Source organism: Cotesia glomerata, linkage group LG1, assembly GCF_020080835.1.
Source record: "Cotesia glomerata isolate CgM1 linkage group LG1, MPM_Cglom_v2.3, whole genome shotgun sequence".
In the NCBI taxonomy this organism is placed as follows: domain Eukaryota; kingdom Metazoa; phylum Arthropoda; class Insecta; order Hymenoptera; family Braconidae; genus Cotesia; species Cotesia glomerata.
Window position 1 is genome coordinate 17,756,916 of NC_058158.1, and position 26,386 is coordinate 17,783,301.

General features: G+C 37.2%; 1 protein-coding gene across 1 annotated transcript in view; it reads left to right on the forward strand.

Moving 5' to 3' along the window:
• The window catches only part of LOC123261724, a 204,427-nt gene that overhangs the window by 96,650 nt on the left and 81,391 nt on the right, over positions 1–26,386 (forward strand). Inside the window, exon 5 of the mRNA XM_044723527.1 lies at positions 20,820–20,942. Coding sequence (XP_044579462.1) covers positions 20,820–20,942 — 123 coding nt within the window. The remainder of the gene's footprint in view (positions 1–20,819; positions 20,943–26,386) is intronic.

The following is a 26,386-nucleotide window of genomic DNA, read 5'->3' on the forward strand; positions in this document are numbered from 1 at the left end:
TATGATGGCCTCCTGAGAATAGCATTGCCTACGGGAGTCAAACTTGTAGCATATGCGGATGACGTAGCTGTCGTGATTGTCGCAAAGCACCTCGAAGAGATAGAAATGGCATTTGATATTACATTCAGACGAGTCAATTTGTGGATGGACATGATGAACTTGCAACTAGCCAAGCATAAAACCGAGGCAGTGCTCATCACCAGCAGAAAAACGGTAGAAACCATCAAGTTGAGAGTCGGAGAACAAGAAATCACATCACAACCATTTATCCGTTATCTGGGAGTGATGCTGGATGCACGACTCAACTTCAAACAGCAGGTGGAACATGTCAGTGCCAAAGCGTCAGTAGTGAGGGCTAGTCTCGCACGGCTGATGCCTAACATCGGAGGCCCAATGCAGAGCAGGAGGCTACTATTGTCATCAGTAGTCACATCAGTGCTCACTTACGGAATATCCATTTGGGCTGATGCACTGGAAACCCAAGAATCATGGAGAAAAGCTGGACCAATATACCGACTGAGTGCCCTACGAGTAGCTAGTGCCTTCCGCACTATATCAGAAGAAGCAGTGTGCGTCATTGCTGGAACCCTACCTCTTAGAGTTCTAGCAGAGGAAAGACGGGCCCTTTACCAACGAAAAAGGTCAACTGCACTGAGCCCGGAAGAACTTAGAATTGAAGAACGGCAGAAGAGCATAGGCCGATGGCAACTACAATGGGATGCTGCAGAGAAGGGTAGGTGGACGCACCGTCTCATACCTCGGGTCGACATTTGGCTTAACCGGAATCACGGTGAGGTCAATTACTATCTTACGCAGATGTTGTCGGGACATGGGTGTTTTCGAGAGTATCTACACCGCTTTAAGCACGATGACTCTTCGGAGTGCCCGTCCTGCCCAGGAGCTGCTGAAGACGCGGAGCACGTCTTCTTTGTATGTCCTCGTTTCGATCCACAGCGTGAAGAACTGGAGAGGATCCTGAACCAGAGAATGCAACCAGATTCACTAGTAGAAGCTATGTTGTCATCAGAAGCTGCCTGGAACGCTACCAACACGTTTGCAACAGAAGTCCTTAAAGACTTGCGTTCCACCGAAAGAAAAAGAGCAAATAGCAGAAGATAGAAGGAAGATAGTTAACACCTTAGCCACCAGAAGGAAGAGCAGTAGCTAGATCCTCCCTTCACGAAGTAATGCCTGACGGCGGTTTCCATGAGGGATTAGAGGAAAGAAGGAAAAGGGGTTTAGGGTTTAGTGGGTAGGGGCGTTAGTGTCGAGTTAGTATGACGCTGCGTCGAGTCGCCACATATCCAGGCCAAACAGCTATGCCTAGAATCCGTAAAAAGGATTCCCCCCCCTACAAAAAAAAAAAAAAAAAAAAAAAACACACACACACACACACACACACACACACACACACACACACACACACACACACACACACACACACACACACACACACACACACACACACACACACACACACACACACACACACACACACACACACACACACATATATATATATATATAGACATAGTGACAACATCGCGGGGGTAGTCAGGGAAGCTTCCTATGACCTTAAAACGTCGAGATCTGATACAAACTCGAATTTTGCAAAACGGGGTGAAAACAATAACTTCCTGATTTTTGAAAATCTTCGATTTTGTTAGTGGGAAGTTAAAAATGTCGCAGTGATTTTAAAAAAACACTTGTTTTCAAATCTTTTATTGACGATATCTTTTGAACTAATTAACCGATTTCTACGTTTTTGGCGGCAATCGACGCGGTTTTTTAAGCTCTATAAATTATGCTATGTCATCAAAAGTGATCCGAGAAGAAATGACGAAGTTATGTGAAAAAAACACTTTTTTCGGTTTTTTTCGGTTTTCTTTCGTTCACGCTATCTCTCGAACGAATCAACCGATTTTGATCGGGTTGACGCCGATCGGCGTGGTATTCAAGCTTAAGGGCGGATTAGTTTTTGAAGTTGATCGATAGAGCCGTTTAAAAGATATTCCAAAAAAACTACTTTCAAAAATGATTTTTTTCTTATTTTTTTTAAGATTTTTCAAGATTTCTTAAAATCTATCGGTCCGAATCGGTTCAAATTCTCAGGAAATCTAAGTTCAGCGTAGCCCTTTCGAATGGCACCAACCGCGATGAAATCGGTTCAACCGTTCAAAAGTTATAAGCGAGTCACATAGTCACACACACACACACACACACACACACACACATACATACATACAGACATAGTGACAACATCGCGGGGGTAGTCAGGGAAGCTTCCTGTGACCTTCAAACGTCGAGATCTGATGACAACTCGATTTTTGCAAAACGGGGTAAAAACAATAACTTCCCGATTTTTGAAAATCTGAGATTTTTAGCGGGAAGTTAAAAGTTTTAATGTAAATTATTTACATTACTCATTAAATAATTAATGTGTAATTTCAGGTCTTTTATTACTCATTAAAATAAAAAAAAATGAATAATGAAGGGCCTTACATTACTTATTAAATTAGTAATGACTTAATGAGTTATTAGAAGTCCTGCATTACTCATTTAATAGCAAAAATAAGTAATGAAAAACTTTTCATCCTCTATTAAAAAATTAGTTTATAAATATTGATATTAGTCATTCAATCAATCAAAAATGACATGGGGTACTAAATAGGCTTTTCAACTTCAACATTCAATTCATTAAGTTAATTCGAATAAATTTTCTATCTCAAATAAATTTTTGAAAAAAGGATGTAACAAAATTATTCAAACCTATACCCATCATCTTTGAGATATTTAAAAAAAGTTAGAAATTTTTCGTTGATTAACATTTAGATTTTTAACTTCCCGCTAAGAAAATCGAACATTTTCGAAAAATCGGGAAGTTATTGGTTTCACCCCGTGTTGCAAAAATCGAGGTTTCAACAAATCTCGACGTTTTGAAGCACTAAAAAGCTTTTCTGGCTATTTTTAAGATGATGTCCGTACGTCTGTATGTATGTGTGTATGTGTATGTGTGTGTATATATATATTTATATATATATATATATATATATATATATATATATATATATATATATATATATATATATATATATATTATAATGGGATTTCGCCGGTACTGGCGTCGACAGGGCCGGAGAGCACCACCTAAATTGGCTTACCTGAGTTTCGAAGGTGGTTGGGCGCCAGGAACTTACCGTTCCACGATTCGACGTCGTTGTTGATCGTCGTCGGGCGGCGGGTCAGCGACGAAGAGATTCAAAAATTCAAATAATCGGCGAAAAGCAAAAGTATTAAATCTACATGATCTCGGGGAGGGAAGAAGTAAAAAAAATTGATTACCGAATGTTCAATTAACAATTTATTCTAGCAGTCGCCAATATAAATCATAAGGTGTCGCCAAATTCGTATAATAACGATTTGATTCTCGTCGAAGTAACGACAATAATAACAAACAAAAAAAATTATAGCTGTGATCAGTCAATAACTCGCAAACTATAATATACTATAATATAATATAATATATTATAATTAGTATGACGTTGACATAATCAATTAATCGATACTAAAAATAATAGAATTCGAAGTAACACAAAAAAAAAAATCAAAAGAATAATTAACTTCGGTCCGTCATCGGCTCACAAAATCCTCAAATTAATTTATAACTAATTATACAGCGGAAAAAACAACTTATTTTTCTTCAAATTAAATAAGAGTAATAATACTAGTGAATAAACGATAAATTAACCTCAATTTGGTTAATAACTGATTGTGCGGCAAAATAAAGAATTTAATTCATTTTAAATTATATAAAAGTACTAATACTTAATGATTAAACAATTAATTAACCTTGAGTTGGTTGATAATCATTAATGCGACTGAATGAACAATTAATTACTCTCAAATTGATCGTTTGTAACAATAAAACAATTTTAAGAAAAAAATGATAATAAAAAATTAACGCCGGAGTAAGTTACTTACTTATAACTAACAATAAGTTCAATTGTCGCCGCAAACAACAAGAGAAAAATTCAAATATTCATCGAAATTAATTTTGACACATTTAATTATTTCAACTTTCGGCGGCTCGCGGCGGGTAACACTCACGGTCAGTAAATCAATTAAGTCGAGAGTAAATGAAGAAGCTCGAGGTAATTTGGGCTCGCGCTCGGAGATGGCGCGTCGGTCAGGCTAGTTGTCGTAACAACTCCAAATTTATCGAACGTCCAATTCAGTAATCACAAAAATAAACAACACGGATCTAAAGCATGGTATCAATTCCCACATGGTGGGGTCACGAACACATACACAAGTTCACACAACCCAATGGTACCGGGCCTCAGAGTGTCGTCACACACGTCTCGATAATCCGAAAGGGATTCAATAATTACTTTCGTAAAAAAAAATATTAATACAAAAAAATAACACCAAAAATCAAACTGATGAAATTTACTAAAATTGATCGCGATGTCGCGGTGAGGACACCCTGAAGCTAGAATTATCGATCAAACTCACCCTGTGGCCGCAGTAAACTCCTTGAAGTCGGTGTTGGCTCGTCAAAAAGCGCTAACTTGATTGGCGGGAAGGCTGGCGGCCTGGCGTCGATCTCTCGGCGATGGCGTCTCTCACTTGCACGTACTGGCAAAATACCTTGGCACTCAGTAATAATCCACCAGCTCAAACGATCGTCAAAAATATTCTCAGCGATACAACAATTTTTATTACCGGCAATATTTTATCACTCCACCAATTTTTAATTACGGTGAAAGTATCTCGTTAATGGCGTATCAGAATGATAGTCGACCAACAGGTACAGCGTCCAGACCAGAATTGATTGTTAATATGGCTGCCTCCTCGGCAACACATGCTCTTTTCTTTTCGGTTCGTTCCAAAAACTCGCATCCAATCAGCTCACGGCTTTTTCTAGCCGGCCGTTGTATTACGGGGTGCGTTCAGTACTCCGTTGCGATCGATGATTGGTCGATATGTCACTTAGTTCGGCTTACGGCATCCAGATGGTGCCTCGCTCGACTTCAAGTTGCTCAAACGCCGTCGTCATTCGTCGGTTTCAAATTTTGCTTCGCTCTCGCCGTGGTTCTACTCCAGATGTCACGCTGGTCGTCGATGGCTCCCTGAAATTTTCGGGTTCGTCTGATCGCTCTAACTTATTTTTGCTCTCACTCTATCATACTCTTTACAATATTCACACTCATTCATGCATACTTTTCAAATTCGGCGCTTTTCCCTCCCACCTGTCTTACCTCGAGCTTCGCAGTCTGATCAGGAGACCGTTTGGGGCGACACAGTCGCGTCGAATCTCTGCCTTCCTTCAGCTGAGCCAAAATAATTAAATAATAAAGAAAATAAATTTAAACAATTAACCAAAATAATCTTTTGACATGGAAAATTTCTCCCATGTCACAATATATATATATATATTGTGATGCCTTTTCCGGCACTGGCGTCGACAGGACCGGATCAGGTCAACAAAATTAATTGGCCTACCTGGTTCGTAGATTTGGTTGGGCGCCAGGAACTCAATGTTCCATGGGTCGATCTCGCTGTTGATCTTCGTTGGGCGGCGGGTCGGTGTTGAAGAGATTCAAAATCGAATAACGGCAAGCGACGGACAAAGAAATCGAAATTGGACGATAGGATCGGTTAATCAGAGCAACAACAATTAAAAAAAATAATTGAGGCGTGCAATTCTAATCCAACAACGGTTTATTCAACAACAAATATATACTGTCGGCAATGTCGCATTAATAACAAAAATTATTTGACGCAAAAATAATTCTAACGCAAGACTAGTGCTAACGCAAGGATTCGACATTTCAAAATAAACCAAATTCTAGAAAGAAATTCGAGTAACCAAAAATAAAAATTACAAAGCCCTTTCTTTCAAACAAAATAAATAAAATGTCGGTTCGCCAAAATGCTTCAACAATTTTCGAAACGAATAAATAATTCAACTCGCAAAATTTATTCAAAATTTCAAAACAAATAATTAATTCAATTCGCAAAATTTATTCGAATTGTCAAAACAAATAATTAATTCAATTCGCAAAATTTATTCAAAATTTCAAAACAAATAATTAATTCAATTCGCAAAATTTATTCAAAATTTCAAAACAAATAATTACTTCATCTCGCAAAATTTATTCAAATTGTCAAAACAAATAATTAATTCAATTCGCAAAATTTATTCACATTGTCAAAACAAATAATTAATTCAATTCGCAAAATTTATTCAAAATTTCAAAACAAATAATTAATTCAATTCGCAAAATTTATTCAAAATTTCAAAACAAATAATTACTTCATCTCGCAAAATTTATTCAAATTGTCAAAACAAATAATTAATTCAATTCGCAAAATTTATTCAAATTGTCAAAACAAATAATTAATTCAATTCGCACAATCTATTTACGAATTTTAAAGGAAAAAAATGTTAATTCCGATCGCAAAATTTTTAATCAGGTTTCCAATCGTAAAATCTAGTAACAAATCAAAACAAAAAAAAATTCACTATCGAAAATTAAATACAAAAAAAATTAATCTACGCAAAGTATTCGACTTATTTCACTTGTCCTTCAAATAATTTTTAGTAATCCGATTTGTCGGGTAATTGAAGCTCGAGGTAAGTAACAGGCCAAAAAAAAAATAATCTCGGCAAAAATGTCACACACACAAATACACACGACTCAGCGGTACCGTGCCTCAGAGTGTCGTCAAAGCTCAAAATCTCGAATGGAATTTATTTAATTCCGTGCAACTTGAATTATATCAAAAATTTCCGAAAGGAAATTATTGTCCACGGATTAAACCGTGACAATTACGACGAACTTCGCGGTGATGACACCCTGGGGCTAAAATTTAGCGATCAGACTCACCCCGTAGCTTCCGTAAACGTTCCAGGCGATGTTGGCTAGGTGATCGAAGTTGGCGGCAAAGCAAAACTGACGGAAAAAGCGTTGATGTCTCGGCGATGGCGTATTCGGGATCGTAGTGTCCAAAAAAAACACAACAAAAGCTCAGCGAACTTATTCGTATTCAACTCACGACAAAATAAAAAAAAATCCAAAATCAAACGGCAACAGAAAGAAATAACAATCAAAATAATAACTGCTCGATGTCACAGTCACGGCGTCCAGATCAGAAGGGGGCCTACAATGGCTGCTTTCTCGACAACATGTGTTCTCACTTCTGCGCACTCAAAAATCTGCGCGGCACGCAGCTCACGGCATTTTCCAGCCGGCCGTAGTCAATCGTGGTTGCGTTCCTTCCCCTGGGCGATCGATGATTGGTCGATTCACTTTTTAGTTCTTTTTCACGAGTTCAGGTGGAGCCTCAACTACTTGTGTTTTATTGCTCTCCATCGTCATTGGTCCGTTCAAATGTTCTCGTCGTTCCATCCTCGTAGCCAGATGTCGCGTTGGTCGTCGGTTGCCCGTAGAAATTCGCGGCTCGTCTGATCGCTATAGCCTAGTCTCACTCACTCATGCATTCTACAATAGTTCCCACGCATTCCTGTACTCTTTTCAAATTCGGCGCGTTTTCATGAATTATTCTTACCTCGAGCTTGTCATTCTGATCGGGAGGCCGCTTGGGGCGACACAGGCGCGTCGAATCTCAGCAATTCCTCAGCTTAGCCAACCTAATAATCTCTAATCGAGCAATTTCAAATTTATGGAAAATTTTCCATGTCACAATATATATATATATATATATATATATATATATATATATATGTATATATATAAGTATACAGTATAAAAATACAATTACAATAGTACTGTAAGTTTGATAATATAACAACAGCAAGGTTTTAAAGTTACCTAAATACAATAAAGTTACTTAATAAATTTACAGTAGTTAGTGAGTAAATTTAGAAACAATTTGAGACACTTTGAAACAGAAATTATAATTAATTAAACAAATATAATAATGATTTTAATTGTCATTAGCCAGAAAAAATGAAAAAGATGTATTTTGAAATTCAGGAAGATTATCTACAGTTGTCAGCCCAGGTGGCAACGAGTTCCAGATACGTATACCATTGATTATAAAAGATTGTTCATACATATTACTATTTGCTCTTGGCAAACGCAAGTAATCTTGTCTAATGTCACCTCTACGCATTGATACATTAAGATATTGAAGTCCTGGGCCAAACAATTGCCGATAATTTAGCCTTATTTCTTTAAAAAACAAACATGCTATGAAATAATCTCTTCTCTTACTTAATTTTAGCCACCCTAATTTATTATAATACGGGGTTACATGTTCATATCTGGAGAATTTGAAAATAAATCTTACGCAAGAATTCATTTTTCTTTGCAACCTGAGCAGCAGCTTTTTCGACATGTTGGTAAACGCAGCACAACAATAATCACAAATCGGGAATATAAGTGTAGTCACTAATTTTACTCGCAATTGTTCATTAAATATTTCATTGTTAATTTTAAGTTAAGCTAACGTTTTCATAGCTTGATTACAAGTCTTTAATACTTGGTGTTCCCAAGAGAGGGTGCTTGGGTTACTCAATAATTAGCGTTTGATAAAAATAAGTAAATAAATTATTATATTTTGAGATACATTCCCTCGGCCTTTAATGAAGCATTTTCTTCGTGAAGTTCATTAATCTGTTGTTCCAACAATAACTGGCGTGATGATTTCTCAGCGTTATCATTTGATTGCGCGTGAGGGTGATGGTCTAAACATTCAGTTAAATTTTCCTGAGTGTATTCAATATTTTCATCTTCTGCGGAGATTTCTAATCCAGAATTTTTAATTAAATATTTAACAATTGAAATAATAAGTAAAAGTTGATAACATTCAGATGAAAATTGTTACTCAACATAGTAAAATAAAATCCACACAGACAAAAAAAGTTTTACTTGAGTCAAGAACATATTTTTCTTCCTAATTACTTTCTCGAGCAAAAAAAAAAATTTTTTTGACACAAGAAATTTCACTTATTCCAACAAAGTTAATTCTCTTGCTTTATGCCAGTCCCATGGCTAAGCGGTACAACGGTGCTCGTAACTCACGCCTGGCTGTATAGGTTTGGGTTTTTCGATGGTTTCCCCAAGCCCTGTGCTACCGGTGGGGCACAGGCAAATGAGTGCAGTTTCCCCAAAGTCGGCCCATCGCCGCATTACTCTCCAGGCTGAAAAAGTATGTAATACCACCAAACTTATTCTGCCAAACTAAATGTACCGATCAGCCTGGAGTCCCCCTCCGGTCTCGGCCGGACCCCCATCGAGACAGAAGTCTGAAAAGCGGGGTTAAAAAAAAAAATTAGGAAAACGGTTGACCCTGAAGGCCATCCCTGCAACTTCCCGCTAATTCCATACTTAGGCGCTTAAAATTGCACCAATGACGTTTTTGAGCTCTTGGAGCTCAAAAATACAATTTATGGGTTATTTTGAGCTCTCCGAGCTCAAAGACATTACTTTCCTATGCTTTAAAGCTCTTCGAGCTCAAAAGTCTGATAGAGATTTGATAAGACACTATTTTTTGAATTTTTAAACCGCAATAACTTTTGAATGAATAAACCGATTTTTACGCGGTTATAAGCATTTGACGCAGTTTTTTAAGCCTCACAAAGAATTCTAAATTTTGAATTGATTGCGCTAGGAATTTTGGAGTTATTCCGAAAAAACACTTTTTTCGGTTTTCTTTCGTTAACGATATCTCTCGAACGAATCAACCGATTTTGACTGGACTGGTAGCGATCGACGTGGTTTTTTAAGGTCAAAAGCTGATTAGTTTTTGGAATTGAACCTTTCAGCCGTTTAAAAGTTATTCCAAAAAAACCACATTTGAAAAAAATTTTTTTTTCAGTTTTTTTAAGATTTCTCAAAATCTATTGATCTGAATTGGTCTAAATAGTTTTTAAAATCTCAGTTTGATTAAGCCCTTTCGAATGGCACCAACCGCGATGCAATCGGTCAAGCCGTTCAAAAGTTATGAGCGGTTCACATACTTTCACACACACACACACACACACACACACACACACACACACACACACACACACACACACACACACACTTGGGGCAGAGGAGAAACTGCTACCAGGCGCGTCTCCCCATAGCGGATGGGAGAACGCTCGCTGTACCTGGTACAGAGGGTAGGAGCCAAATAAATTACGTTCCCGTGGACAAAACTCCCCTTTAATGGGTTGGTCACACTAACTGACCTAACAAGACGATCGTTCTCTGCTGTGACCCACTGGGAGTGACCGGAACCTCGTGTCGTAGTTTCCGACGATGCAGGCCACGGCTGATGTGAGCTTGCTCTGCCGAGGTGTAAGTTGCAGCAGTGGATCAGGAGCCAGCCACTTCGGGCCTTGATCAGGAAGTACGCAGTGAGTGTTAGAGATCGGAATCTTCACCGCTCCGAGCGAGTCTAGTCCGTCCGTGTATTCCGGGACTGGCCAAGTGTCGGCTAGGCCTCAGGGAACTGGGGTAGGAGTACTATCTCCGAGGGTACACCCGTTCCTAGTTATGACAACCCGCTCCGCTCCGTACGATGCGCTGGTAAATCACAAAAGAATGAGTAATTTAATGGAAACTAACATTAGTGAAAACGGGCCGCATGCCCAACAAGCAGCGATTGAAGCAAGCGCTGAAATGAAGAGAACGCAAGCGCTGGAACGCCTGGAAGAGTTGACAAATGAGTTAAATAATCTCGTCCAGTCAAAAGTCAATATCCACAAGGAGATCAAGACCAAGGCGACTAGTGTAACTAACGCCCTTCGAAGGTACAAAAAACTGGATGAAGAATGGCGATTAGCATCGCGACGCAGTCCTCGTGCTACACTGGGGCAAACCAAACAAGTTGTTGTTGTAACTGAAGAGACAATGGATACCGGAGCCGAAGGTGACGGTGAGTCGGTCATTGAAGACGAACGAGAAACTGCCACGAAGACTGGAAAGAGGAAAGATCGGACCTCTCCAGACCCAACGTGCAGCCAAGCCACCAAGAGGAAGGACCTGAGAAAAAGCCCTCCGCAAAGAGAAATAATGCAAAGTGACGAACGGACAAAAGCGTCTGCTTGGCAGAAAGTCCAGTCCAAGAGAGAGCAACGAAGGCAAAGGTCAGAGCAGCTCCCAAATCAACTGCCCAAGGAGCCCCGTCCTGAACCTAAACGGAAGAAACCGCGCAAGTAGATCAGGCCAGACGCACTGATCATCCGCCCAGTTGAGCCGGCGAAGTACGCTGAGATTTTGCGTAAAATAAAGAAGGATGTCCCTGAAGAGCAGGTCCGTACTACGGTGGATAAGATCCACAAAACTAGGGCCGGAAACATGCTGATTACGCTCTCTAGGAAGAGCTCCGATAAAGGCCAAGCCCTACAGAAAACCATCGAGGGCATCCTACAAGAAGAGGCCAAAGTGATCTGCAAAGGTCCACAGGAAGACGTCGAAATCCGGGACCTTGATGATACTACAACCAGGGAGGACATTCAAGCCGCCTTGCATATGGCAACCGGAGAATCTTGCGAGGTATCGCTAGAGGCAATTAAGATCCGTAAGGCCTACAGAGGTACTCAGACTGCCTCAGACTGACTCTACCAGCAGCTGCAGCGCGGAAGATATTGGAAGGAAGCGGTAAAATCCGGATCGGCTGGGTCAACTGCCGAATTAGAGCCACGAGAAGACCAACCCAATGTTTCAAGTGCTGGCACTTCGGGCATCATGGATCTCAGTGCAAAAGTAGCGTAGACCGATCCAAGCTTTGCATCAGGTGCGGACAAGAAGGGCACAAAATCGCGGACTGTAAAAACCCAGCCAAATGTGCACTATGCGCTGAAAATCCAAGTGCAAAGGACTCCGCCCACTGTGCCGGCAATCACAAATGCTCGGTATTCCAAGAGGCGCTTCAGAGGATGACAAACCAAAGAACATGAAGATACTACAGCTCAACCTCAACCATTGTGAGGCTGCGCAAGACCTGCTCATGCAGACTGTGCGCGATCATGAGCTAGACTTCGTACTAATAGCAGAGCCATACAGGCACCTGAGTACCCAACCATGGGAAACCGACTGCACCACAAAAGCTGTCATATGGTCCTGCGGCAAGCTCCCCTTCCAGAGTATCGTTAACAATGGCAGCGCCGGCTTTGTAGCAGCATCGGTAGATGGCATCCGTTTTTACAGCTGCTACGCACCACCTAGCCTCACTATTGTTGAATTCATGGATTTTCTGGATCGACTGACGGAGGACGCGAAGCAGTACTACCCAGTGGCAATAGCTGGGGACTTCAACGCCTGGGCGGTGGATTGGGGCAGCAAACACACCAACGCTCGGGGTAAAGAACTACTAGAAGCTTTTTCTACGTTAGACGTAGTGTTGTTGAACAGTGGCGATGCGCCGACGTACACTAAAGGCGACGCAAGTTCTATTGTGGATCTTACTTTTGTCAGCAGCAGCCTCATCAGAGGAAACTACGACTGGAAAGTGATGGAGACCTACACGGCCAGCGATCACAACGCGATTCTCTGGGAAGTATCAAAGGACCCGAATCCTAGAAGACCGGCTAAGAAACTTGACATCGTTGGGTGGAAGCTGAAATCCTTTGACCCAAGTGCACTAGCAGCTGCCCTAAATAGTGAACCGCTTACTACTGGATCTGCAGAAGAAATGACCAAGGAGTTGATAAAGAGAGTGTCCCAGGCTTGCGACACCTGCATGCCCCGTAAACGGGGCATGAACCAAAGACCTTCGGTGCACTGGTGGAACGACCACATCAGCTTCCTACGGAAAGAGTGTTTCAAGAAAAGAAGAATATCTCAGCGTGGTTATCGGCGGCATGACTCAGCGGAACTAGTCGCAGAATACAAGAAAGCTCGTCGAGACTTAAACAAAGCCATCAAGGATAGCAAGAAGAACTGCTGGAAAGAGCTAATCAACGAGGTGGACAAAGACTTGTGGGGCAGACCTTACAAGGTAGTCATGGCAAACTTGAAATACCAGCCAATGCCGTCTCCTACGTGTCCTCAACTCCTACAGAAGATCGTGACTGCACTGTTTCCACGACAGCGCGTTTTCAACTACCTGTTGACACAAGACGAACTGAATGATATCCCACCTGTGACGAAAAGAAGAACTGATGGAAGCTTGTAACCGCGTCGGGAATAATAAAGCGCCGGGATTGGACGGAATCCCTAATATTGCCTTGAAAACATCTATTAAAAGCAGCGCCAGCGTTATTCCTCGATGTCTACAACATCTGCTTGAAGGAAGGGATTTTTCCTCGGAAGTGGAAACAACAACGGCTGGTACTACTTCCTAAAGGAAAAAAGCCACCGGAAGAACCGTCATCTTATCGTCCACTCTGCATGTTGGATACAGCCGGTAAGATACTCGAACGTATAATCCACCAAAGGATAGAAGCAGTTGTCGATCCACTATTAGCAGACAATCAGTACGGATTTCGAAAAGGACGATCAACCCTGGACGCAATCAACCTGGTTGTCGGTATAGCCAAAGACGCAATCGCCGGTACCAGATGGAAGGGTGGAACGAAGAAATATTGTCTGGTGGCAACCCTAGACATCAAAAATGCCTTCAACTCCGCCAACTGGGATCGCATCATGCAAGCTCTTCAAGAGATGAACGTACCAGGATATCTACGAAGGATAGTCGCTAGCTACTTCACGAATAGAGTCCTTAGATATGACACGAAGAATGGTCCAAAGGAGTATGATGTTACTGGAGGCGTCCCGCAGGGTTCTGTTCTCGGTCCACTTCTCTGGAATATCATGTACAACGGATTGCTGAGACTGAAACTACCAAGAAATGTCAAACTGGTAGCGTACGCGGACGACGTAGCCGTAGTAATCGTCGCCAAGCATATTGATGAGATAAATCATATGTTCACGATCACCTTTGAGCGAATTAACCAGTGGATGGACACAGTAAACCTACAACTGGCTAAACAGAAGACCGAGGCTGTACTTATCACTAGCAGAAAAGTGGTGGAAACGATCAATTTAAACGTCGGAGACCAAGAAATCACATCCCAACCATTCATTCGATATCTGGGAGTGATGCTCGATTCCCGACTTAACTTCAAACAACAAGTTGAACACGTGACCGCCAAAGCATCAGCAGTAGTGGCTAACCTAGTACGATTGATGCCCAACATCGGTGGCCCGAAGCAGACAAGGAGGTTATTGCTATCATCAGTAGTTACATCGGTCCTCACGTATGGTATATCCATTTGGTCCGAGGCACTTGAGACCCAAGAATCATGGAGGAAAGCATGTCCGGTTTACCGACTGAGCGCGCTAAGAGTAGCCAGCGCCTTCCGAACAATATCAGAGGAAGCAGTGTGCGTCATTGCTGGAACTCTGCCGCTTAGAGTCTTAGCTAAAGAAAGACGGGCCCTTTACCATCGAAAGAGGTCAACTACACTGAGCGCTGAAGAACTAAGAACAGAAGAACGGCAGCACAGCATCTCGCGATGGCAACTTGAGTGGGACGCCGCAGCAAAAGGAAGATGGACCCACCGCCTCATACCAAAGATCGACGTTTGGCTGAGCCGAAACCATGGTGAAGTCAACTATTACCTAACGCAGATGTTGTCAGGACATGGGTGCTTTCGAGAGTATCTGCACCGCTTCAAGCACGACGATTCTCCGGAGTGCCCGTCTTGTCCAGGGGTTATTGAGGACGCAAGGCACGTTTTCTTTGTGTGTCCACGTTTCGATCCTCAGCGTGAGGAGTTAGAGAGGATCCTGAACTGGAGAATCCAACCAGAGACAATAGTAGATACAATGTTGTCGAATCAAACTGCTTGGAACGCTACAAGCACTTTTGCCACAGAAGTGCTTACAGAGCTGCGTTCCATTGAAAGAAAAAGAGCAAATGACAGAAACTAGAAGGAAGGAAAAATAACACCTTAGCCACCAGAAGGAATAGCGGTAGCTGGATCCTCCCCTCACGAAGTAATGCCTGACGGCGGTTTCCATGAGGGATTAGAGGAAAGAAGAAAAGGGGTTTAGGGTTTAGTGGGTAGGGGCGTTAGGGTCGAGTTTTAGTATGACACTGCGTCGAGTCGCCACATATCCAGGCCAAACAACTATGCCTGGAATCCGTAAAGGGATTCCCCCCCCCCCTAAGAGAGAAAAAAACACACACACACACACACACACACACACACACACACACACACACACACACACACACATACATACAGACACCGTGACAACCTCGCGGGGATAGTCAGGGAAGCTTCCTGTGACCTTCAAACGTCGAGATCTGATGAAAACTCGATTTTTGCAAAACGGGGTGAAAACAATAACTTCCCGATTTTTGAAAATCTTCGATTTTCTTAGCGGGAAGTTAAAAAAAAAAAAAAAAAATTCTCTTGCTTTAAGAAATACGTATCTTGATCCAAGAAAATTTATTTAAGTCAAGAAAATCTTCTTGTTTCGAAAAAACTCAGCTTCCTGCTCCAAAAAATTTAGTTCTTGATAGAAGTAAATTTTCTTGTCTTGAGACTTTCATTATTTTTATTGATTAATACGTCAAATGAGAAGATTAAATAATATTGAATCATTTTTTTTCATTTAATATGTATAATTGCACGCTAAAATAATATAAAATGGGTATCAAATATTCAAGAGAAAAATTTTCTCAAGGTGAGAAAATTTTTTTCTCAACTGAAGTAGGTGGTGCTGCTTCCCTAAAGTATCTAAAAATCTTGATCAAATATAAAAATTTATTGTATTAAGTATTTATGATAATTTGAATTAAGAAAAAATGACTTCCACCAAGAATATAATTTCAAAAAATTTTCACTTCGGCCAACACAACTTTGGTCTTCCTTCAGGCACCCCAAAAATTTCTACAGCCAAGAATTTTATTCTCCAGTCAAGAAATTTTTCTTTTTTTGCAATTATGCGTGTAAGAATAATAAGTATATCAATTAAAAATAAAAACAGAAGTACAGTTGTGTGTATAGAAGCATACCATTACTTTTTTAAAAAAATATTGACGACAAATTTAACTTATTTGTAATTCAGTATTATCTTATTATTATCATCATCATACTTTAATAAACAAGAAGTTTCACATATATAACAAAACGACAGATAATTATTTTTTCTTTTTTATTTCACTTACCCAACCAACAATTAAATAAATCATAATGATAATTATCCATTGGTAATAATTATACAATGAATACAAAATTTTATATTCCAAATCCTAGCTGCTTTACATGAAATAATAAAATTAATTTGAATATTTTTTAATTACATTTGCTTAACAATATATATATTGTTATATATAATAATTATATATATATATATATATATATATATATATATATATATATATATATATATATATATATATATATATATATAACAATTATATATAATAATTAATTTAAAAAATGTCATATCACTCACCTACGATCTATCCAGATACTCCAGATTTATGTCTCTTGCTCTTAATTAAATAATGATGATCATTATCATCATCAGTTTCAAAATCATTAAAGGGCTTATCAGGAGACGAAATTAAAATGTCTGTTTTAACATTTTTTTTTTCAATTTGTATGAGTGGCTGTCACAGTCAAACAACCCTTTGCTAAAATGACCCTGTTAATAATTGAAACAAAAAGTATTAATTATTTTATTTATAAAGTGACATAAAATATTATTGAGTAAAACCTGACAGCTTTTTCAACTACACTAGAAAAAAATTATATCAAAAATTTTAATAATCACATCGTATTCCAAGACCAGAATTTTAAAATAAAATTGTTAGAGGTAAAACACAATAAAATTGTTAAAGGTAAGATATTAAAAGTCTACTCATGGATTACAATGTAACTGTTATCGTTTTCTATATTTCTTTTTTTCCGTGTATGCACTGATAAAAAGTTTAACTTGACCCAAAAGAGACAAAATCTTGAAACAAGTAAACCATGTGGAAGAGAATAATTTTCTTGAGCCAAAAGAAAAATTTTTTGAATTTAGAAAAATGTATTGAAACCAAGAGTATTATCTTCGATTAAAAATTTTTTCTCTTCACTCAGAAAAATTATTCTCTTCCAAATAGCTTTCTTTTTGGTTCAAGATTTTTTTTCGTCAGGCAAGTTACTGTTTTCATCTTGGTGGTAAATACCTCAGACAAACGAGAATTCTCAGTAATAGGTTTTGAAATTTTACTAGCAGTTGCCCATTTACTTCTCATCTCAACTGAACGAGAAAACCTCAGCATTTTTGAACTTCACTGCTGTTATGTCAGTCAGGAAAGCTACATCCACCCATGATCTGCGTTAATAAATATTAGTTTAGATATTATTACATACAATAAAAAGTTATCCAAATGCAAATTTATTAAAAATAAATATCCATTCTTACTTAATTTAGCTCTTCAATACACACTCTCAACAACAAAACGTTATAAAAAAACAAATCGACATTTTTAAACAAATGACAATCACAAAATTCTATACTACTTGTATCAATCTAATAAATTAAAAATTTTCATTTTATTATACATATACATAAATCAATATTTTTAAAAATAAATAATTTTCATTATAATTTCTATAAAAATATTAATTAATTAGGATAATAAATAATTTGCAATTAATAAGTATAATCAGATACCTCATAAGGGTAACGTTGAATTCGAAATTTCCCACCAGTAGCATTGGAATTGTGAAAAATTTTATTATTAATATAACCGATATTGTTCACTATATTTATTACAACATTTTGATAAAAATTTCAATAAATTATAATGACTGTATACACTAATTACTTACCTGTTATTAGACGAGCTCTGATCTAATTATTTTCACTAATAATTAATAAATAATAATAATACATTCAGTATAAGACCTGAGAATCTATTGGAATAATAAAAATTATAATATAACTATAGAATAATTGTAAAAAAAAAATAAATAAATAAATTAGATTTGCCGAGTTTTGAAGCCGGACTTGGTAAATAAAAAGTTATCAAAAAGTGTTGGCGCCACAATAGAGCTTAACGTTAAGTTGTAAGAGGTAAATGATAAACTGCATTTAGGAAAAACCGGTTTAACCGCAGAATTTACGGATACAATAAAAGAAAATTAGAAAAACGGTAGACCCTGAAGGCCATCCGTGCAACTTCACGCTCATTTCATACCTAGGTGCTTAAAATTGCTCTAATGCTGTTTTTGAGCTCTCCGAGCTCAAAAATACAATTCATGTATTATTTTGAGCTCTCTAAGCTTAAAGAGATAGCTTTTTTATAGCGTTTTTATGGTTTGGAGCTCTTCGAGCTCAAAAGTCTGACAGAAGTTTGATAAAACCCAATTTTTCAAATTTTCAAACTGCAATCACTTTTGAATAAATGAATTGATTTTTACGCGGTTGGCAGAATTCGACGCAATTTTTTAAGCCTCATGGAGAATCTGTAAGTTTAGTTTAATCAAACCAGGAATTTCGGAGTAATTCTGAAAAAACACTTTTTTCGGTTTTCTTTCGTCAACGATAACTCACGAACGAATGAACTGATTTTGACCGGACTGGCGGCAATCGACGTGGTTTTTCAATGTTAAGAAATAATCAGTTTTTGAAATCGATCGGTAGAGCTGTTTAAAGTTATTCCAAAAAATGTCGGAGTTATGTTGAAAAAAATTCTTGTTTCCAAATATTTCGTCGAGGATATCTCTCGAACCAATCAACCGATTTTTACGTTCTTGGCGGCGATCGACGCAGTTTCTTAAGTTCTAAAAATTATTTCATTTTACCAAAAACGATTCGAAAAGAAATATCGAAGTTATGTGAAAAAAACACTTTTACTACCTTTACATTTTTTAATAATGATAAGCACGTTGTATATTTTTGATCACTTGATTTGTTATATTTATCGGACGAAATTGCCACTCTTTTTTTTTTGATGATTCTGTATTACTAGAAGTAAAATAAAAAGTAGTTGAAGCAATAAAAACGAAGGAAAGTCAAACAGACAAGAACGTATTGAAGTTGATCTAACGACGACTACTGTGAAGGAGGTGAATTAAGGAAATCACTCAAAAGCTTAAACTGTTCGAATAAAGCCATAGACATCTTTGTTATAGAATCACCAATATTTTTTGAGCACAATGAATCTAAATTGTTCGTAAAAATTTATAAATCCTGTCACATTTTTTCAAATAAACCGCAAAATTTTCAGAGTAACTCAGATTGTAGTTTAAATTTTCTGGTTATCGGAATATTTAACATTAATTTTACCAATAATACAGTTGAAATGAGATATTTTTGCCTATAAACAATTAATTTTTGCATAAATAATGACAATTTTTCGCTCAAAATAAAAAAAAATGAGAAAATTATTTTTAGTTAAACTTTGAGCTTAAATAACTTTTGAGTAAATAGATTTATCAAAAAAAGTTAAGAGAAAGTTTTTGTAGAGCGTTCAATTTTCTACAAAAATACTTGTTTGCCATTGCATTATATGAACTGACATAGAAACAAAAGAATTAATTGTAAAACGTGCCAAAATCCTATGTTATTTCAATGGAAAATGTATCGTCTTTGTGGCACAGTTAAATATCAATTGTATGCGAATCCCAGTCCAAGCTATCTAATAATTTTTTTCCCGCATATTCTATAAACTCACATTAAGATGATCCTCTCCACATTCCTTTCTCAATCCTTTCCTACCAATGTCCTGTTACGTGAATGTGGAACGCTTCACGTAATAATTACCGTAACTCCTATTCTTTCCCGCTTCACAGCATTATTTATAATTGTAAACATGCTTGCCGTAAGATGGACGGTGTGGCTTAATATATATAGAATAAGCGAAAGGAAATTTAGTATAGACCGGATAGCTCAAATGGTAGAGTAGCCGACATGTCTTCGGAAGGTTCTGGGTTCGAATCCCAGTCCGAGCTATCTAATAATTTTTTTCCCGCATATTCTATAAACTAACATTAAGATGATCCTCTCCACATTCCTCTCTCAATCCTTTCCTACCAATATCCTGTTACGTGAATGTGGAGCGCTTCACGTAATAATTGTCGTAACTCTTATTCTTTCCCGCTTCACAGCATTATTTATATTTGTATTAATATTAAGATCCTACATAGGTCTAATATTTTTTTTTTTAGGTCACGAACAAAAATTTTAGGGGCGCTGCAAAGTCAAAAACCAAATTGTTAAATAACGGACACCCTTATCTATAGTTTATAGTTATTCAATAGTTTCAACAGAATCACTACAGATCAGTGGAATGGGCCTACGGGAGAAACGCGCTAAGTATACTATCGCAAAGGTGGCGTAAAAACGTGTGCATATTATGACGATTACAACTTTTTGAATCGTTATATCTCAAAAAAGGTGGCTTTTAGAAAAAAAAGTAATTCTATACTTTTTATAGATAATTATCCGATCTACAATTTTTGTAGAAGCTAATTTTATGATTAAGCTTACCGTTTTGCTGAAAATCGCGAAAAACGAGTTTATGTGACCTTTGAACCCGAGTGAATTTTTTGCACGTGCCGGATCGATGAGGACTTTTCACATTTCATTCATAATAGTGTATTGAACTATCCTATTAATCTTCAGCCAAACGGGCAAAATACTAAAATAGAAACCTCACACCGATTTTTTGGTGTAATTTTACCGGACTACTATTCCAAAACATTTTATTTAAGCGTTTATTTTTGAATTGATCGCGAACCTTAATATTTACATGCATTTCAATTACTTCGAAATTACTTTACACATGAGCAAAAACTATCTATTAATAATGTTTAAATTTGTATTGAAAATTAATTGTTCTAGAACACGCCTGTAAGGACTTCCGTTGTTCCTTAAATGAATTTTGCATTGATGAAGATCTAGTCTGTGATAGTGTTAATCATTGTGGAGACGGATCCGACGAAGCTCCTTCTGCACTTTGTACAGGTTAGTGAAATTTATGAATATATAGCAAAAATACATCTTAAAGATTGTTTCACATCATTAAAATGTAATACTAGCCAGCTAACAAGTAACTATTATCAAGGAAAATAGATGTCCATAAAATATTCATACCATCTACTTTAAAATCATGAATTTGAAAAAAATATGTTTTATTTTCTATCGCTTTAAAGTGGTTTCAATATTTTAATTAAGCAAATTACAGAAAACAGACAATATTTAGAATACTAACTTAAGAGCAAGACTTTTCTACTAGGTTCACATTTTTCCAATTTTGTTCCCGCAGTCCTTTTATAAGTTACTATTATATGTTGAGACATTGCAAAATGTCCCGATTTTATCAGCCTGGCGTACTACCACCCGAAATTTCCGTTACCAACACTAGCTAAATTAATGTGTAGCCCCCGTGACGTCACAAGACGACACGAGGAGGGGAAAATCAGCTACGAGTCTCAAAACCTGAGCATTGATCGACACTTCGATCTATCCCCCGGTGTCAACCAACACGTTTGATATTTCTTAGTTAATTTACTACTAGAGTTATGTACGCGCGCAAGCGCGTGCCTAAATATAAAGTATATGGGTCATTCCACCAAATAAGAACATTTTTACGGGGCGACCCTCGCGGATTATGTTTAAAATTTATAGAGGTGTTCTCTATCATAAGACAAAAATTCCCTGAGAGTTTTAGCTCTTAATACGCAGCGGTCTTGAAGTTATGATTTTTTGAAATTTTGGAAAAAATTTTTTTTCAACTTTTTCGTCAATTTTTCTGATATGAAAAACATTTTTAAACAAAATCGACAAACATTGTATTTTGTAGAAAAAATTCTCAGCTTTTGAATGAAAATATTTATTTTTTCATAAACTCATCAGAAGACCCTTAAAAATCGAATTAAAGTGAAAAAATTGATATTTTTCGGTGTGCAGCTCAAAATTCTTCAAATTTGAATTTTTTTTCTGAAAGCTGAGAGTTTTTTATACAAAATATAGTATTTTGCCGAAGTGCATATTTTTTATTTCGTCACAATTAAATTAAACGCAAATTCATTATAATTAAAATACTTTTATTTTTGAACTTTTTTGAAGGTGGACACAGTTTTAATGAAAGTATAACCAATTTCATCTTTTAAAGGCACAAAAGTGTGTAATGACTGTGTACCTTTCACCGTTTTCGATTGAGAATATCGTACGTCTAACACAATTTTTTTTTATTAAATAATCGTCATTAGCTATAAAAGTAAAGTCAACGCTTGTAAAATTTTCCGTTCCCCAGGAAAACAAATCTTGTGGTTTCAGTATATGCTCTTTATTATTCATTTGTAATGAAGCTCTTGCAGCATATCGTTTTAATGAACCCGCAAGACCATCGCATGGTCCTTTGCCATGAGCAGTTGCAAAAAAATGCCACTCAGCGTTGATTTCGAAGTCAGCATAATGATAACATAAGTTTGTAAATGCTTTCTTGTTTTTGAATTGTTGTGGAGCTCCATCAGAGAAGTAAGAAATCGTATTGATGACAGCAAACTTCTTTTTAAGAAAGGCAATCAATTGCTCTTGAAATAAAAAAATTAAAACTGTGTCGTGCTTAAGACAATCTGAAATACCAACAAAGCTCAAATGCTTAATAGTATCATTTTCGTTATAATAAATCACCACTGGAAATATAGTAGCTTGATCATTATTCCAATGAAAGCCTTAAGCTGCTTCCTGCACAACTGCATAATTTTCCGCAAAGTCAAATACTACGGCGAATTCCTCGCTTTTTAAATTTAGTTTTGTATCAGAAAAAAATCGACTTTGTGTTTTCGCAATAAAATCATGTTTCAAAAGCTTATCAAGTTCCGTCACTAAAGTCTCGATGAAGTCTTCGGAATCTGAAGTAACATTCACAATAGGACAACGGTCTGTTGATGTCCACATTTTATATTGGATTTCATCAACATCAGATTCATTCAACGACACACGATAATAATCAGCGATTTCTTCATTATTTGGACAACTAAAAGAAATTTTTAGATAAAACATTTTTATAGTCGTTTTTGTATTGATTAATGACGTCTATAAGTTAAGTAAAGGAAAGTGCAAGTTTGGAAATGAATGGATGTTCATATCCTTTAAATCCTTTAAAATAATCCTTTAAATTAAAATACATGAAAGTCTTGAAGTTAGTCAAAGGTCGAAACTCGCACAAAACGGGCCATTATTCGTTATTGGTTAAAATTTAGGCGCGCACGTAGCGCGCTATTCGAATTTCTAGTATTTTTATTAAAATTCAACGGAAATTTGACGGGAAACAAAAGAGTAAACGCGAAATGACGAGTTTGTATGTGTGTGTGATTCTGTCTCTGTCTGCTTGTGTGTATGTATTATAACCAAATTTTCAAGGGGGGTATACGGGAACTTAACTAAACTTAATTCTAAAAATAAAATCTGGATTATACTTCGTTATCTTTCCGATTCTTGGTCTCTAGTCTCGATAAAATAGGGCGCCAGGTAATTTTTAATCACTAGAATTACCAAACTAGTGAACACGGAACGTAAAGAATTTTTATTCGCTAGGAATTCTCAAACTAGCTAAACTTAAACGCAAACTCAACCAATATCAGAACTCAAACTTAAACTCAAACGTAATTAGATAATTTTTATTCGCTAGAAATTATCAAACTAGCTAAAACGTAAACTGAATCGAAAATACAGAAAACTTAACAAAATAAAGACCAAAAATCAGAAGGACAACGGAATACCTCGGGGTCGCTCAGTGTGCTGGTTTGTGGAGAGAGGGGGTGGTTAAGTTAGAGAGGATCCATAATTGTAATAATTTTATACGCAACACTAAAAATTTATCATTAAAACAAAATCGGTATTTATTCAGTAAACCGTAAATTTAATTAATAAACTCAATCTCAAATCCATATAAAATTACTAGAACGATATAGCTAACAATATCAACGCTATAGCCAAGTTACAGTACCTTATTCTTATAAAATAAAACAAATAAATAAATAAATCTTAATGACTCGAATAACAGTCTCAATTAAATCTATCAACAAAACTCTAAATTCTTTATAATACAAAAGTTTACGATAGACGAGACTATCCGAGATCTCAAGACCAAAAACTAAATTATTAACGCTCAAATTACAATAAATAAACTAAAATTATACCTGATTTAAGCAATGCCGATGCTGAGTAACTTTTTATACTAACTTAAATAAACCTCATAACTATATTCATTTCTGTAACGTAAACTAAAATGCAAGAGACTAAACTCTTAACCTGTAGCTGCAATAATACGCACATCCGATCACTTGAAGTGATCAGAGGCGACTCCAACTCGACTGTCCTCTACGAGGTTTAAGACTCAACTCTGCTTAACAAAATCTAAAATCCAACTATCTTTAACAAAATCTAAAACTCAAGTATTTTTAAACGTGACTCACTCCCAACTAAAATTTCTATATTCAATTAATCCCCATAAACATTTTAATCTCTAAATTAAACAATTGAGGCTCGGAGTACGGATATTCCTTTAGTGGATGCTCTCCGGGAACTGACTACTGCTGGGATCGAAACCAAAAACGTAACTCAAAACGTAACTTAAACTCAAAATTAAAATATCAAAAACGTAACAAAAACTTAACGAAAAACGTAAACGTAAACGTAACTCAAACTGATCCCATATGCTTTCGTCATGTTCCACCACATTGGAGCGCTGGCGGCTCAACCAGACCTAGGCATTCCACCCGGAAGTCTCAAAGGGTTAGACCAACGTCTCACATCAAACGAAACCGGGTGACTTATAGTCCCGCTCCTCGGTAACGCTGATTTACCCACATACTCTGCAACCTCAAAACCCAAAACTTAAAATTCGAAACTCAAAATAACTCAATAAAACCCATAAATAACTCGACCTCTATATTTTCCAAAAACTTGACTCTAAAACTGACTCTAATCTCAAAATTCTCAAAATCTCAACTGTAACTGTAACTCTAAATTCACACTAAAACTGTAGGTCCTCGTTACTCGGCATCTACACTCGGACTCTACTCACTAAAGACTCGCTAAGAACTCACTGAAGGTTCGCTAAAGACTCGCTTTTAATTCTCTCAATTATTTTCTATAAAATTTTGGCCTTGGAATATCGACTTAAAATTACAAAAAATCCGTTGGCGCTAGTGACGTTCATTTTAAATAGACCCCGGTCGAAAAAATAACGTCACAGTATGTATGTGTGTTTGAGTGTGATCTTAAGATGAAGAGAGAGGGACGAAAGACAAATAGTATATTACCATGACACTCGATGTTTTTCTTTTTGAGTATCTGTACATAATATTGTTTAATTTTATGTTTATGTTATAATCTTTTTCAATAAATTTTTTGAAAAGAAGCGGAAAAAAATAAAACAGCTGAAGACAGACGCGGAAAAACAGTCCTGCCAGTGAAAACACGGGTGTACATGTGTGTGTGTGTGTGTGTGTGTGTGTGTGTGTGTGTGTGTGTGTGTGTGTGTGTGTGTGTGTTTGTGTTAGTGTGATATTACGATAGAGAAAGAGGGATAGATAACAAATAGTATATTATTATGACACTTTATGTTTTTTTATGTGAATGTCTGTGCATAATATTGTTTAATTTTAAGTCTATTTGCTAGTGTTTTATAATATATTTTTTGAAAATAGGCGGGAAAAAAATAATAAAACAGCTAAAACAGGTGCGGAAAAACAGTGCTGCCGGTGAAAACATGGGTGTACATATGTGTGTGTGTGTGTGTGTGTGTGTGTGTGTGTGTGTGTGTGTGTGTGTGTGTGTGTGTGTGTGTGTGTGTGTGTGTGTGTGTGTGTGTGTGTGTGTGTCAGATAATTGATTAAAATTTCTTATTCTGATTTTGATTAGCATATAATGCTGTGTATCGGAGAAATCGTACAATTTGTTTCACTAAAAGTTTCCATTATTTAATGTGTAGAACAATGAACTTCTTTCACATAAAATATTACTGGAAACTGTTGACAAACCTTATTTTTTTTTTTTTTTTTTTTTTTATTTTAACCCCGCTTTTCAGACTTCTGTCTCAATGGGGGTCCGGCCGAGACCGGAAGGGGACTCCAGGCTGATCGGTACATTAAGTTTTGGCAGAATAAGTTTTGGCGGTATTACATACTTTTTCAGCCTGGAGAGTAATGCGGCGATGGGCCGACTTTGGGGAAACTGCACGCATTTGCCTGTGCCCCACCGGTAGCACAGGGCTTGGGGAGACCATCGAAAAACCCAAACCTGTACAGCCCGGCGTGAGTTACGAGCACCGATGTTCACTGAAAATTAAATTTCAGCTCACACCGGGATTCGAACCCACGCCTCACCAGTCCCAAGCAAGCATGACAAGCATTATACCGCTTAGCCATGGGACTGGCTGACAAACCTTATTTTAAAGC